General features: G+C 36.8%; 1 protein-coding gene across 1 annotated transcript; it reads left to right on the forward strand.

Annotated features, from left to right (window-relative positions):
* The first annotated feature begins 2,318 nt into the window (after positions 1-2,318).
* LOC113397521 (low-density lipoprotein receptor-related protein 6) lies at positions 2,319-15,689 on the forward strand. Its single transcript, XM_064217633.1, has 23 exons — positions 2,319-2,616; positions 2,700-2,923; positions 3,143-3,333; positions 3,407-3,697; positions 4,099-4,280; positions 4,453-4,682; positions 4,999-5,169; positions 5,446-5,679; positions 6,177-6,324; positions 6,600-6,764; positions 7,071-7,215; positions 7,677-7,804; positions 8,155-8,308; positions 8,477-8,751; positions 8,925-9,158; positions 9,760-9,898; positions 10,096-10,371; positions 10,576-10,758; positions 10,836-11,010; positions 11,081-11,253; positions 11,334-11,489; positions 11,596-11,868; positions 12,111-15,689. Exons 1-23 carry the CDS (start codon positions 2,526-2,528, stop codon positions 12,358-12,360), a joined length of 4,488 nt encoding a protein of 1,495 aa, XP_064073703.1. The 5' UTR covers positions 2,319-2,525; the 3' UTR covers positions 12,361-15,689.
* Positions 15,690-15,886: the final 197 nt, after the last annotated feature.

Consider the following 15,886-nt stretch of genomic DNA (forward strand, 5'->3'; position numbering starts at 1 on the left):
CTAATTAAAAAATAAAATTTTAGCCATATTAAACAGAGGAAAATGTTTATTATTTGTCTGTTTATTCGGGTAATTGTTTGTCATTTCATTTTTGTCATTCTATTTCTGATTTTGAAATCATTCTGCTAGTTAAGGTATTGCTAAACAAATATTCTATCATAAAATGCTATAGGTATTAAACAAAGTTCTAAATTGCTTAATATTATTCTTTCGGAAATAGAACATTTTATACGTTTGAAGCAGTTCCTGCTAATTTACATTTACATTATTATTTTTTAAATTAAAGATTTTAAAACGTTACACTGCTCCTTATGACTATAATTAATACCACACTACCATAAAAATTCATTAACAATTACATTTTCCATAGTTTACATAAAACAATACAAAATATTGAAAAGAAAAATCATAAAACAATGTATATTATTATTATATAGTATTGTAATTCAGTGATTTTTGTCACATTTCGGTTTTAACGTTTCTAAATGATAAGTAACTATATTTACAAAGTTACCGAGGAAGTAAGTATTCTAAGTGACAACAAGAAAGTAAATTAGCAGGTATTGTCAAGGGAGATAACTGTGTGGGATATTTTAATAATACAATTGTACTTTCTTTTCCCTTACTCACATAATAAGATACGACGATAAATCCGACGGAAAAAGTTTAGGTACACTGTTAAGCTACAAACTCTTGTCTTCTAAGCACTGCCTATTGTAATTTCAACCCAGAGCCTCGAGACGTGCAGCCTCATAGACTTGCTACTTCAGATATCTATATATATCGCCACTGCTGTCTATATTCAGGCAGTACTAGTATATTCGACTTACAAATAAGAAGTTTCCTTCTAATAACTGATACAACATTTTTCTTAATATTTTAAAAATTCCTTTGGTGTTAATTAAAAAGCCACGCCGCAGGCAAAAACATTATATTATACCAAATTATTTGACTAACTGATGCAATGGAATCTGCGGTAACTGGTTACTATTAAAACGACACGGGCTGTATAAAGTAAGAACAATAAAATACTTTTTTACAATTCAGGCTAAATTTCATAAGTATGTACTTTGCATGTATGTTCATTAAATATGCTCCTAAAATGTTCGATTCGAAAACAAAATAAAGAAATATGTAGCTTTTTTATAGCATAGATAAACGAACGGGCACATGGGCCATCCAAAGATAAGTCACCACTGCCCAATGACACCGTTAATCAATTTTGCCATCAACCTTGAGATATGATATATTATGTCTCTCATGCCTGTAATTTACACTGGCTCATTTACGGTCCTTCTAAACCAGAACACAATAATACTAAGAGAGACTACTCGTACAGATACTTTACGTACAACAGTATGGTATTGAATGCAGAAACAAAACAAGGCTGGATTATCTGCAAAGACCAACATCGCAGTATCTAACCCAATGAGATGATGACGTCAGAAATAGCGAAAAATAGCGTACTTTATTTCTAATAAATCTATCGACTAAAATTGCCCGAGTAGAGCTTTGCAAAAATGCTATACATCGAATATTAACTGAAAATTTCCAGACAACAAAGCTGTGCGTAAAATGAGTGCCGTAATTACTGACAACAATGGTCAAAAGCAGCATCTTGAGGATGTTTCGAACGAGCATTTCACAAAGTTTTCTAAGTTAAACTAAATTTACATATGGGTTTATTACTACACACCTAAGACAAAGGGTAATTCAAAACTATAGACTAAAAGTAAATAATTGCCTCCAAAGAGAGTGAAGATATTAGTAAAATAGAAATAGGCATTTAGGCTTATTATAGGTTCGTGAATTAAAGATGTAAGATATAAAAGTATTTTTGAAAATTCATCACCTAAGGGTGAGGTAAGGTGAAACTTAGGATGAATATTTGTATGGAAAATTATAATTTTTAAAAGTGAAAAAAATATGGAAATCGGTATTTAGGTTTCTGTTTATTAGTAAAATACCTAATGTTACAGTAGTTTCCTATGAAGTATCTCTTCGGATAATACATATAAACTGAAAGGGTAGACGGCTAGTTCTTTATTAGAACAAGACAAAAATAATGTACGATACATTGCCATAGCCTGCGTATCTTTGGTTACATAGAGGGCGCTTTAAAAGCCAGTACAAGTTATTAATATTTCAAACGCAATACTGACTTTATTTACATTAATTAATAAATTTATTGTTATAGTTACGTCTAAAACAAAATGATAGAATTACTTTTATTTTCTCCTTTTACAACATAATAAGTATTAAACATTTTTAAATTTATTTTTACTCTGTAGCGTCATTTCAACAAACGCATATTTTTTATCTACTACTAACTACTTTGTTGATCTTAAAGTAGATTCCAAACTCGTTAGTTCTTAGAAAATCAGTTATGAAAATAGTTAAGAAATAACAAAAGGATATCATTTAATTTACGATGTGCTAAATTCCTAACAGTGCCTTAAAGTTATAGTGCAATATTATCATTAACTCATGAAGTGTAAAAAAATCGGTCTTATTTTGTTTTCATTATGACGAAGCGCCGAAGAATAGTTCAAGCTGACAAAATAATACAAAATGTTATAAATGTATTTTGTTTATTAATGTTTTTACAATTAAAGGGTAACATTTCATACTTCATAATTACAATTTCATTCATTAATATTGACGATATACGTCAATAACTTTATTTGTTTATTTACCAGGTTATTACTCGAGCATAAGTAATCCAGTGTTATTATATACGACGGCTTCAGATATTCGAGTAACGAATACTTCAAAATTAAGCAAAATTAATGCAATAATTAAAGGCTTGGAACAAGGCTCTGCTGTCGATTTTCTGTACAGAAAGAGCTTAGTATGCTGGTCTGATCAGACGGCGGAATTAATACAATGTATGGAATACAACAACACACATTCTGGAGAGAAAGTGAGTATACTAAAGTTTAAAAAACAAAATTAATATCAATGTTATATTAAAAGTAAACACTTTTACACTGTTTGCCTAATTTAATAGCAAATTTTATGTCGAAAGTTTTTCAGTTTCTTATTTTATTAGTATTCTTAGCCCCCTTTGATAAATTCTTTAATTGTTAGTAAAGAATAAAAATCATTTTTGATACTTAATATTTTTGGTAAACACTTACAGGTGAGGCTCGTATCAAAAGGCTTAATTACTCCAACGGGTATTGCAATCGACTGGTACACAGAGAAGATTTATTGGACAGACGGTGAAACTAATAGAATAGAAGTAATTAGTATAGACCAAAAGTACAGAAAGGTGTTGTTTTGGACTGACGTTGACCTCGCTAGAGCTATTGCAGTAGTACCTAAGGAAGGGTAAATAGTTCTCATTTGATTTTAAAACAAATAATACAAATAAGTTTTTAACTGCCATAATTTTAAATTTCAGATTTATGTTCTGGACTGATTGTGGTGAAATCCCGAAAATCGAAAGAGCTGGAATGAACGGTGATCCTGCAACACGAAAAGTTATAGTAAAAGATGATATTTTCTGGCCAAACGGTATAACAATTGACTATAATAACAATCTGATATACTGGGTTGATTCCAAGCTACAATTCTTTGATGTTATGGACTTCAATGGAAATAATAGAAAAAAAGTTGTAAGAGAGGGATTGAAATATCCATATGCTTTAACATTTTTCAATGACAGGCTATTTTGGATTGATTGGAAAACTCTGTAAGTTTGATATAATTTGCCATAATTATGTACAAATATTTTTAAAAATTTATTTCATATGAAATCACGTCAGTTTAGGCCAAGGCTTACTTTTTAAGTAATTGAACAAAACTTCTAACCTGATAATAACCATTTCTTTCATAACACGACTGTGGCAATCTCAGAGTATATCCATACGAGAATTTGGAGCCTGTTTTATATATAAAATAATATATATATATATATCTAATTCTATATTTAATAATTATCATAAAGAACAACTGCACACTTTTTTGTATTATAAAATAGTAATTACAATGATTTAATATAAAAAAATTCAAATCTTAATATTAATATGTATTGGACATTTATTTATTTATTTTTTACCAAATTTGTTCAAATTCAATTTTAATGATTTCCAGAGTTATAAATACATTGGATGTTACAACAAATGGTGCTATAAAGGAACTAATCAAATCAGATTCAGTTCCTGTTGATATTAAAGTATTTGACAACAGCAGACAATTGATGCCCAGTGGAGATTATCCTTGTAAAACCAATGAAGATTGTTCACATTTGTGCCTTTTAGCACCCAATCCACCAGGTAAGCACAAACAAAATAAAATAAGTACCTAGAAATTATCTAATCTCTGTAGCGACTACATTATTTAAACATAATATTTTAATTATTATATATAACATTATATTATAGTGATATGTTTTAATGAAAGATTTGATTTTACAAAGTTAAATATAATATTGTATTTGTATTTTAGGATATGTGTGTGCTTGTCCGACTGGTGTAAAGCTAAAGGAGGGTAGTAACACAACCTGCTATGATGGCCCACAGTCATTTCTACTAGTAGCTCAAAGATCTGTCATATCAAGGATTTCACTTGACACCCCAGACTTCACACCCTTTACTCTACCTCTGAAGGATTTAAAGAGAGCACTCACTATTGACTTTGATCCCAAAACTGAATATATATACTGGGCAGACAGTTTGGTAAGATGCTTTATTGATTTAGATATGAGACACTAATTTTGAACTGAGATAGGACACTGTAAAGATCATGTTTTTAACTTCAAATAAGATTGCATTTTCAAGCTCTTTATTTTGTTTATAGTTGATCTCATGTTCAGTTGTGTAGGAAAACATTGTGAGGTATATATCATATCTAAGTTAGATATGCATATGTAGCAGATTTTATTGTGACAATTTGGAAATTAGTCAATAATTGTAGGTTTTTCTCAAGCGTGGGTACATTTTCTTCAGACCTTTGGTTGTTCATCAATGTAATAATTGTCCATCGCGCGTACAGTCCAAGACGATATCGCGCGCGCGGCTGGACGGCAGCGATCAGAGCGCCGTGGTGCGCAGCGGCGGCGTGCCCGAGAGCATCGCCATCGACGCGCTGGCGCGCAACCTGTACTGGACCGACCCCGTCGCCGACACCATCAGCGTCGCGCGCCTCGACGGCAGCGCCACCAAGGTGACGGACCGCATCGTCACTATGGTGGTGAAAACGCACCACCAGATTAAATTATCTCATGAAGGAGATTTGGCTTCCATCACATTTTAAACAAATTGTTGACATAGAAATATTAGATAAAAAATTATTACATATAATATAAAACTATTTATGACTAGTATGAGCCTAATAGAAATATAGTAATAGATTATTATAATTCAGAAAAAAAACTTATTGTGATTCTCAAAGTAATGTAAAGTTAACTCGTACAAACCACTAAAGTCACACTGACACCAGGTTCTAATCCACGACGAACTGTACAACCCGCGGGCCATCGCGCTGCACCCGACGGCCGGCTGGATGTTTTGGTCCGACTGGAATGAGAAGAAGCCCAAGATCGAACGAGCCAATTTGGATGGAACCAACAGAATTTTGCTGATATCAGAGAAACTCACCTGGCCTAATGGAATTGCTTTAGATACTGTTAATAATAAATTATATTGGGGTGATGGAAGAACTCACAAAATTGAGGTAAAATTACTATCACTATTTTAAACTTTGTATTATATTATTAAGATTAGATTTAATATGACAACACAACTTTTGACGAAATGTAATTATTATCGAAAAAATATTATGTAATCATACATACATTACATAGCAGCCTGTAAATTTCCTACTGCTCGGCTAAGGCCTCCTCACCTTTTGAGGAGAAGGTTTGGAGCATATTTGACCACGCTGCTCCAATGCGGGTTAGTGGAATACACATGTGGCAGAATTTCGTTGAAATAAGACACATGCAGGTTGCCTCACGCTGTTTTCCTTCACCGCCGAGCACGAGATGAATTATAAACACAAATTAAGCACATGAAATTCAGTGGTGCTTGCCTGGGCTTGAACCCGAAATCATCGGTTGAGATGTACGTGTTCTAGCCACTGGGCCATATTGGCTTTTTATATTTATGTAATCATAAGTTTCTTTTGATGTGTCTTTTCATATAATTAATTACTATTACTTTAAATTTCAGGTTTGCGATATGGATGGGTCGAACAGGCGGGAACTATTATGTAGTTACAGTGATATTTTACACATTTTCGGGTTGACCCTACTTGGCGAACATCTATATTGGACAGACATGCAAAGACGAACATTAGATATGATCAACAAAGACACTGGTATATTATTTGTGAATACAACATTGTGTATTTAATGCTAAGAATATTAGCAGTTTTTTTTTAAGTGATTAATAAAAAAAGATGTGACATACTGGGACATTTTTTTCTCTTTACAACTTTACTTTTGTAAAACAAAGTAGTAACAAAGTAGTCCTTATTAAGCTTCGAATAATATTTTCATATATTCATAGTCTTTAGTGTTTTCAAATCATGACTGTAGAAAAGGAATCCATATTTTAAATAAGTATTGTTTCAAAAAAGCTTTTTATTTTCAGGTTTAGAGAGACAACCAGTTGTGGAACAAATGGCTAATATGATGGGTGTTAAGGCGTTTCGTTTGGGAGAACCCCTCGGACACAATCCATGTGTAGACAATAATGGAGGATGCTCATATCTCTGCTTTAACAGACCTAATGACTATGTGTGCAGCTGTCCACTAGGTAAGTTACTCAATGTCTTGTTGATCTAATTTTGTGTATTTTTATCAAGAAATACTAAAGAGACGCTTGAATAGAGAACAGGTGTAAAACACTGTCTTATGGTGTTTTATCAGTTTAAGTATTAAACAATAGAGTGCAGTGGCATACCTACCATAGGGCACTAAAGCTAAAGGGCCGTCATACCATGAATGATTTCTGTTCAATAAACATCTAGCCTATTTCAAATAGGTTACACAATTAACAATGATAAATTTATTTTACATATATTTTTATTATGTTGTACATTACTAAAATTACAATTCAAAGGTTTGGAGCTCGCTAGCGATCGAAAAACATGCATCGAGCCAGAAGCATTTCTCATATACAGCAGAAAAAACGTAATCGGTCTGATCAGTATAGAAAACGAGAACAATGACGCTGTGCTCCCGATACGAGAATTGAAAGAAGTCAGGTCAGTTTATCATACTGCACTGGTCACACTTGACCCAACACATAACTAAACACACATACTGTAACAAAACAAAATAGATAAATAATTAATTATACACTTACAAATAATTAAAATAGTAAATAGAATGATATAACGATATCATTTACACTATACTAATATATAATATACTTACTATCCATTTTGACTTTGTCCAGGTGAAATAAGAATTTTAGTTACTTCCCGATGCAGCATATTAGTTTGATACTTTATGGCAACTGTACGGTAGAAAGACATAGAGTAGATTGGTTACATCCTGCAGACTTATCTTTAATACTATTTGAGTGGAACAAATATTTATGAACACTCAGGAGCCGCAGTTCCATCGATATCGACAAATATATTTATAACATTGATATAATATGATGTAAAAACTCCTAAAATCTTAAGACAATTGTTGATTATTATATTTTTATTATTTCTAGCGCTTTAGCTGTTCACGTGTCAGGCTCGAAGATATACTGGTCCGACAGCAAGACGAAAACAATAAATCGTTGCTCTGTAAATGGATCAGACGTAGAAAAAATTCTGGAATGGATGGGCTTAGTTGAAGGTAAGTTAAATTCAAACTGTCTAGGTTCGGCAAAATAATACCAAATATAATATTAATATAGTCGTTATCTTGTTGAATGTGTATGCTTACATTTTTTTTAAATTTTATTATATAAATTATTTAGTATATTAAAAATAGTGTTACAAATATCAGTGGGATTAACACTGCATCAGTCCGTGTATTACTTTTTTTTGTGAATATGCCTACAGTGTTTCATATAAATAAATTAATTAAGGCTTCTTGCCTTTTATGGGATTGATTACATATTATCGAACTTCCATTTCTTCAATATAGCGTTAGACTTATTAAATGTTTAAAATATACTATTCATTTCTTTATAATTACTACAGGCTTAGCAATCGATTGGTCCGGTCAGAACATCTACTGGACCGATTCAGCGACACAACGGATCGAAGTGGCGAGGTTAGACGGATCGAGCAGACGGACTCTCATCTGGCAAGGTCTCAAAAAACCTAAAAGCATCGTGCTCGACCCTCGCAAGGGGTAAGCTTTTTACTCGGGTTTTATATTTCAAATCATCTTTTAGTAAACAAGAGTCGACTCAAAGTCAACTCACATCTCATATTGTGAATCCCTAACCCAAACTGGGGGAGGTCGACCGAGCTCCGAACGTCGTCGAAGCCGGTATACGAATGATATCTCCCATCGCAGCTACATGTACTGGTCCGAGCTGGGCTCGCGGAGCATCAAGCGCGCCGCCATGGACGGGTCGGCGGCGGCGCTGCAGGTGGAGGCGGCGGGGCGCGCGCACGCGCTGGCGCTGGACCGCGCGGCGCGCGCGCTGTACTGGGCCGCGCTCGACCCGCCCGCGCTCGAGCGCGCGCCGCTCGACGGCTCCGCGCGCCGCCTGCTGGCCGCCGACGTGCCCATGCCCTACGCGCTGGCGCTCTACGCCGACCGCGTCTTCTGGGGCGACTGGAACACTGGTACGGGCTGCGTGCCGATACTCGCCGCGGGCGTTTTACTTTTACTAGCTTTTGACTATGAACTTTGATGAGGTCGCCCATCCGTAAGAATTTTAACCTAACCGAACACAATTCTTGATCGCGCTCGACGCGGTCGAATCTACGAAATGATTCAAAACGAAACTATATTTCAGGATTAATAGAATCGGCGACAAAATTGAACGGCACGGACAGGAAGACGATCCACACGCAACTGGACTACATATCGGACCTGAAGGTTTACCACCGCGCCCGCGACTCGCTGCCCAACCAGTGCGGCGTGGACAACGGCGGCTGCACCCACCTGTGCCTGCCGCTACCCAACAACGACTACCGCTGCGCCTGTCCCACGCACTACCGCCTTAACAGGGACAACCTCACTTGTTCCGGTTAGTCGGATTGAACTCTACTGTTAAATAATAAATAAACAATATATTTGGTAACGATTAATAAATATCTTCATTCGTTTATTGCGTTCGGATACAAGTGTTCTACGTTTCTTTATCATATTAAACACACCAATATGAACGTGAATCAACAAATGCCAAATAAACGTATGACCTTCATAAGAAGATGGTCACATCACTTGAACTTCAGTCACTCTGATATATTTTAAAGCCCAGCGCAGTCAACATTTACAGAATGTTATACTGTATAATGTTTTCTTTACGTTTCCATTTCAATATAAGTATCTTCCTTTCTTCTGTCTAAAGTCGTGGAATGCGTCCCGAGAGATAATTAAACGTAAATAATAAAAAAAACTGTATAACCGACGAATTATGATCGGATTATAATAAATTTAATCAAAGTGACTATGAACAAGAAAAGAAAAAAATAAATTTATACACTAAAATATGATTGACTCATACATATATGATCTATGTGACATACATACATACTTCATTAAATAGACATAAAATGAACTGATATAACACTTATGAACACATTTCACATTAAATTCATATTTATAGCATTGTATATTATTTTCAGAACCCGAAGAGTTTTTGTTGTTCGCACAAAAAAACGCCGTGGGACGAATTGTAGTCGCAAACGGAGAGTGCAACGACGCATTCATACCCCTGACCAGTCTTAAAAGCGTGCGAGCCATAGAGTATGACCCTGTCGACAGGTACTACTTTTAATCATTTATTACTAGTTACTAAATTAATTTTGTTTGTTCATCTTTATCAAGAGATTATACTAATAAATCATTGAGCGATCAAATTATGACTAGAAATTTTATATATATGTACGTAAATAACTGAAATATTTGTAATTAGCTGCCAAAGTTTTCAGTTTATAAAATAAACACTTTCTTTTCATTAGATACCTTTACTGGATGGACGAGGAATCGCATTCAATCCGACGAGTACCTATCTCGTACTCGACCACATCTGCTATAACTGACTCCACGACGGTCGTCACAGGCCTGTCGAGACCGTTTCACATGGCCCTAGACGTGTTGGGGCGAGCTTTGTACTGGACATGTCTCGATACGGACTCGATCAATGCAACTTCTATCGACAACAATTCCTCAGTCGGCGTCATATTAAGAGGCGACAAAATGATGCCGAGACACTTGGCCTTCCATCAGACTAAAAGGTTAGTAGTTATAATAAGTATATAGTGTGCGCATTTTACTAATTTATGGATAAAATTAGCGATCAACATATTGATGAGGATCTCTACTCTATGAAAATCGGAGTAATCTTCAACACGAATATTAAATTTCAAAACCGTGCTTATTCATCCACATCAAGACACACGATGCACAACCCGTGTATAAACGTCCCGATTGCCACACAGGGTGCTGATCTGGAGCGACGCTGGTTTGGGCGCCATCATGCGCGCCAGCGTGGACGGCACCGCCCGCAGCGAGCTGGCGCGCGTGGCCAACGTCACCGCGCTGGCCGTGGAGCAGTCCTCCGCCACCGTGTACTGGGCCGTGGCGCGGCAGATACACGCCATCGACCTCGACTCCCTCGGCAGGTGAGCCGGGAACGCTCCGTCGTAATGTTGCGCCTCGTCGAAACACTGGCTGCAAGTTTTCGTTCGTTCGTCCCCAGCAAACGAGTAGTGTGGCAAGGTGGCTGGGTGGGCGCGCTGGCGGCGTACGGCGGCTCGCTCTACCTCTGCGGGAGCGAGCGAGCGCCTATGCGGCTGCCGCTCCACCGACGAGACGCACCCGCCGCGCCGCTGCCGCACCTCGCGCGCCTCGTGGCCGCCGTGCCCGTGCACAGGGTGAGTACGCCGGCCTCTCGTCCGCTACTGAGCACCGCGAGTCCTCTTGCTGACCGCGCCCCGGCCGCAGGTGGCGCGCGAGCACCCGTGCTACGGGGGGCGCGCGTGCGGCGGCGCGCCGGGCTCGTGCGGCGCGGGCGGCGCGTGCGGCTGCGGCCTGCACTGCGCCGCGCGCCGCGCCTGCGCGCCCGACCACTTCCTGTGCGACGCACCCGACGCGCACTGTATCCCGATGGAGTGGAAGTGAGTTATTCACTCTCGCCTAGCGATTGTAGTCGTAACGTACGTCGTGTAACTCCTGCTGAGCTGAGCGTTTGTGACAGATGTGACGGACAACGCGACTGCCCCGACGGGTCGGACGAGGCTCGCTGCGACGCCTGTGCCGGGTTGCGCTGCGCGGACGGCTCGTGTGCCGCCGCTCTCGGTGCCTGCGCCACCGGCGCCTACTGCGCGCACAAACCGCTGCCCGACGCGTTCCGGTATGGATGCGCCACGAACGAGTCTATTGACCCTCTTCAAACCGACCACTCGGCCGGCTCCTCGCCGATTCTCATTTTAATTTCGATTTAATTTAATTTCGTCAAGATGCGACGAACGCCTGTGTCTGGCGCCGCGACTGCTGTGCGACGGTCGCGCGCACTGCGAGGACGGCGCGGACGAGGCGCCCGCCGCGTGCGGATACGTGCACAAGGACCAGGTGGTGTCTCGCGGCGGCGGGCAGTCGCACGCGCTGGTGGCGTGCGGCGTGGTGGCGGGCGCGGGCGCGGCGCTGGCGGGCGCGTGGGCGGCGCTGCGGCGCGTGCGGCGCGCTCGCCGCCAGCCGCCGCCGCCGCGCGCCTTCGCACTCGTCAAACCCGTGTCAGCCCGCGCGCGCTCCGACCGCACCTCCGAAGAGTGAGTATCAGTCCAAGGTTAAAAAACAAATTAACGTGGTACGATCTCTTTTGATTTTTCGATTAGATACGATCTCATTGAAAGGCACGCCGCCGGACCATTTCAACTAAAAATATCAACCACAGTAAACAAGAGTAATACTAGTATGTAGAATAAAATCAAAGTTAAACTCGAACCTTTTTAATCTGCTAACTCTCCGCCCACAGACTGAGCGCAACGGGTTCCGGCTCGTACTCGGGCTCGGCGTCGGACAGTCTGTGCGGGCGCTACCCGCGCCCCACCGCCAACCCCCCGCCGAGCCCCGCCACAGCGGGCGGGCGACGGCGCGCGTACCGCCACTACCGCGCGTGCAACCGGCCGCCGCCGCCCACGCCCGCCTCCACCGACGCCAACGAGTCGGAGCCCGAGCCCGCCGCGCGCGCGCCGCCGCCCTCGCCCGCGCCGCTGCTCTACTGACCGTCACCCGTACGTTCGTTGGAACACTTCAATTCTCGATGGTTTTGCTAGAGCTTTACAAAGTGATCTCTTAGTAGGCTCTTATATAGGGTTGAGAAAGAATGACTCTATTCTACTACGCCGGAACCACATAACGCAGCTAGAGATATCTTTTTTATTTATTAGAAACCGATATACCAAAATTATCTAACGGAGCTTCCGATCGAGTAATAACATTCTAAATTTTATCAAAAATATACTTCGTTTTGTCAATCGATTTACTTTTGACTCGGTGTATAAAAATAATTATTATTTAGAAGTCCATACGTTTTTTATTCTAACACATTTGTACGAAAGTTTTATTTAGAAAAAAAACAGGGGGCGGATGCAATTATCAAATGCGTTTGACGGTGGCCAGATGTCATTTAACTCGGGTTACAAGATACGCCCTAATTATGGGTTTAACATTAATTATATAAATATGTATGTTTTATCTGTAGGGATTTAATTAATCAGATTGAAACCAACCATGGGCTTAAATTCAGTTTCCTATTAATATTTATAACATCAGAAATTTAACATAAACTGCACAATGATTTACAAGCAGCTAGTCGTAATTTAAGAATTTGCAATCAATGCAAATCAAATATTCACTATAAAACAATATAGAAAACTTACGATCTATGTTTATAAAATCGTTTGTCCTGACTGATTTTATCAATGCTATGTGCATTGATAGTCAGTCGTCATTAATAAATAATTAATCGCAAAACCTACTGAGTATGAAAGCTTAAATTTAAAACAACTTTATTTTATAATGCAAGCATCCGCTAAGAAAGAATTTTAGAAATTTCAGCCTTTGGGGTAAATGGAAGGGGCAAATTTGTATGAATTTTACCCGTACGCTAAAAGCGAGCAGCTAGTATAACAATACGTATCGTTGAAAGGTTTTATATGTGAAATAAATACTTACATTTTCTTAATCAAATATTTAAATTTACATAATAAGATATATTAGTAATAACTTGAGAGCCTATTAACATATAAAATAGAATATTGTAAATATATGAAAATGTATGCAATTGTCTCACATTTAATAAACTATAATGTTATGTTAAAATATAAAAGTACAAAATATGTATGTTTAATTACGACTTGAACAGAAAAGAACCAAATATAGGTATAACGGTACTGTGCTATTCTCTAAGAACTTACTCAAAACTGTTTATAAGCGAGTTATTTTGATTATTGATATGGTATTTCGATACGTGTATCCTTTTAATATTATAATTATTTATAACTATATCCTATATCATTTTTTTCTTGATGCTGTTCTATGTTAACTTTCGAGTTTGATCTTACAGAATAGCTCTACAGTCACGGCATCCAAATTAATACACAACACGCTTTGTCAACATAATAGCACTACACAGTTATATTTATTTATATAAAAATATTTAATCTTAGAAGTATTGTGGAAACATTAGCAGTCGCTTTAAACAATATCAGAAAAGTGAAATTTAGGTTATATCAGATTCAATCAATATTAATTACTTGAGTGGATTTGACTAGTTATGTATAATTTTTTTTTCACTCGCGTTCTTTTTTTATTTATAATATATTTACAAATAGTCTATTCCAACCACAAGAGGAGTGAAGATAAAATAAACTATATCAAAAATATATCTTGAAAAAATCGAGGTTGAACAATCTATGAATTATGATATTCGTTATGGATTCAGCAAATTGTGTTCTGAATGTCGACGAGCTGCTGTTATACAAACTTAAGAAGTACAATTAAAGTGAAATAAGTAGCTAATAGGAAGTATGGTATTATCAATAAACATAAATCAATCAAGAACTATTGCATCGTATAATATGGCAGAACTGTTAGCAAATCAAATGGGATACATAAATACAAAGTTTGTTTATCTTTACTCCTTTGATTGGAAAAGGTTTGACGGTACAACATTGGCGTGCTTTTCAGAAACGCTAAAGATTTTAATTTTAATCTATGTATTTTCTAAAATTTATTTTTATTATTTGTCACGTCAAGTGTTGTAATTTAGAAAAATCGGTGCATGTCGAGTGTGAAAATCTTTTCTTGTGTCAATATTCAATGTGAACTTTGAATTTGGTGCTATATCAATGTTCGTGCCTCAAATTTAGATAGATAAGTAACTAAATCTTGTAAATAATTTTATCTTTAAATTGTAAATAAAATACATATTATGCACCTAGTTAGATTGTAAAATAATTTCTGATCGTTATATTATAAACACTTCGCAATTAAATATATAAAATTTTAATAGCAAAAACACTTGCTTTCGACAATGTTGTGGCATATTAAACGTAATTATCATCATTTTTATACATTTAATAAGTATTTTTGAAATATAAATAAAACACTTTTTTAAATTATTCTTACCATATTCAAAAATAAACTTTGTTAAGCACATGCACTTTAAAATTCGTTTAGTATTGTATTTAAAAAAATATATTAACTAAAGTGTAATGTACTATAAGTTGTCACATTTCAAAAGTAACATACAAAGATATAGGTTCAATGATAAACAATATAGTTTATCAGCTTTTATTATTATTAAATACTGACTCAAAGATTAATGAGATTTTTCTGCAGTTTTTAGAGTCAAATTGTAATCAAATTCATTTTTTTATATTTAAATGCACATACTATGCCATTAATAGTTATTATTAAGTGGTCTTTTGTTTACCTAAATACATCAGTCTATTTCGAATTATACAAATATAAATTACAGTGTCATGTGAAAATAAATTTACATTTATATTTTTTAAATACCTACCAGTAAAATGCGCATGTAAGTTGTTAAGCCAGCTTTTCACTTTAAATTATAATATATAGTATATTACGAGATATAAATTACATTGTATAGTCTAGTCTAGAGTATTATATATTATATGCCATTGTGAAAATTAGACTCAACTGTTCCAAATAAATATTTCAACATTAAACATCACATTAATACAAAATTACTTCTTAAGTGTTGATAACTTTACAAAGCAATTGCTTAGGTATTTTAAATGTTATTCAATATAATTAAGAGGCAGTTTTGATGACTTGCACTTTAACAAACAAATTTAATAATATTAAATAAGTGTAATATTTCAATTATTCTGAGCATTAAATAATTTGTGTTGAAAAAGAGTTGCCATTACTTGCATTTATTTGTAAAAAAAATAATGTTAAATTATATTATTACTTAGTGTGGATAAGGCAGTTTTTTATACCACTCGAAAACTTAATTATTATTACTATACTAAAGATGACTGAGTTTGACATTTTGGTAATAAACTTTGTACCTGTTAAATATGTTTTATTATACCTTAAAATAATTATTATCCAAATTAAACTGAATGCTGCGCAGTGGCGGACTAACAGGGGGGTGGAAGGGGTGGCTTGGGCCTCCAGTCTTGGAGGGCCCCTAAATGCATCCCCTTTCCCCTGATCAAATACCAAACAAGACTTTAAAAATGTGCTTAGTTCTACATAATTTTATCAAGATCA

Source organism: Vanessa tameamea, chromosome 3, assembly GCF_037043105.1.
Source record: "Vanessa tameamea isolate UH-Manoa-2023 chromosome 3, ilVanTame1 primary haplotype, whole genome shotgun sequence".
NCBI lineage: Eukaryota > Metazoa > Arthropoda > Insecta > Lepidoptera > Nymphalidae > Vanessa > Vanessa tameamea.

Coding starts and splice junctions, on each gene's coding strand:
- LOC113397521 (XM_064217633.1), top strand. CDS start 2,526: ATGACGAAGCGCCGAAGAATAGTTCAAGCTGACAAAATAATACAAAAT. Junction 7,216..7,676: donor CGAGAATTGAAAGAAGTCAG/GTCAGTTTATCA, acceptor TATTATTTCTAG/CGCTTTAGCTGTTCACGTGT. Junction 10,759..10,835: donor GACCTCGACTCCCTCGGCAG/GTGAGCCGGGAA, acceptor GTTCGTCCCCAG/CAAACGAGTAGTGTGGCAAG.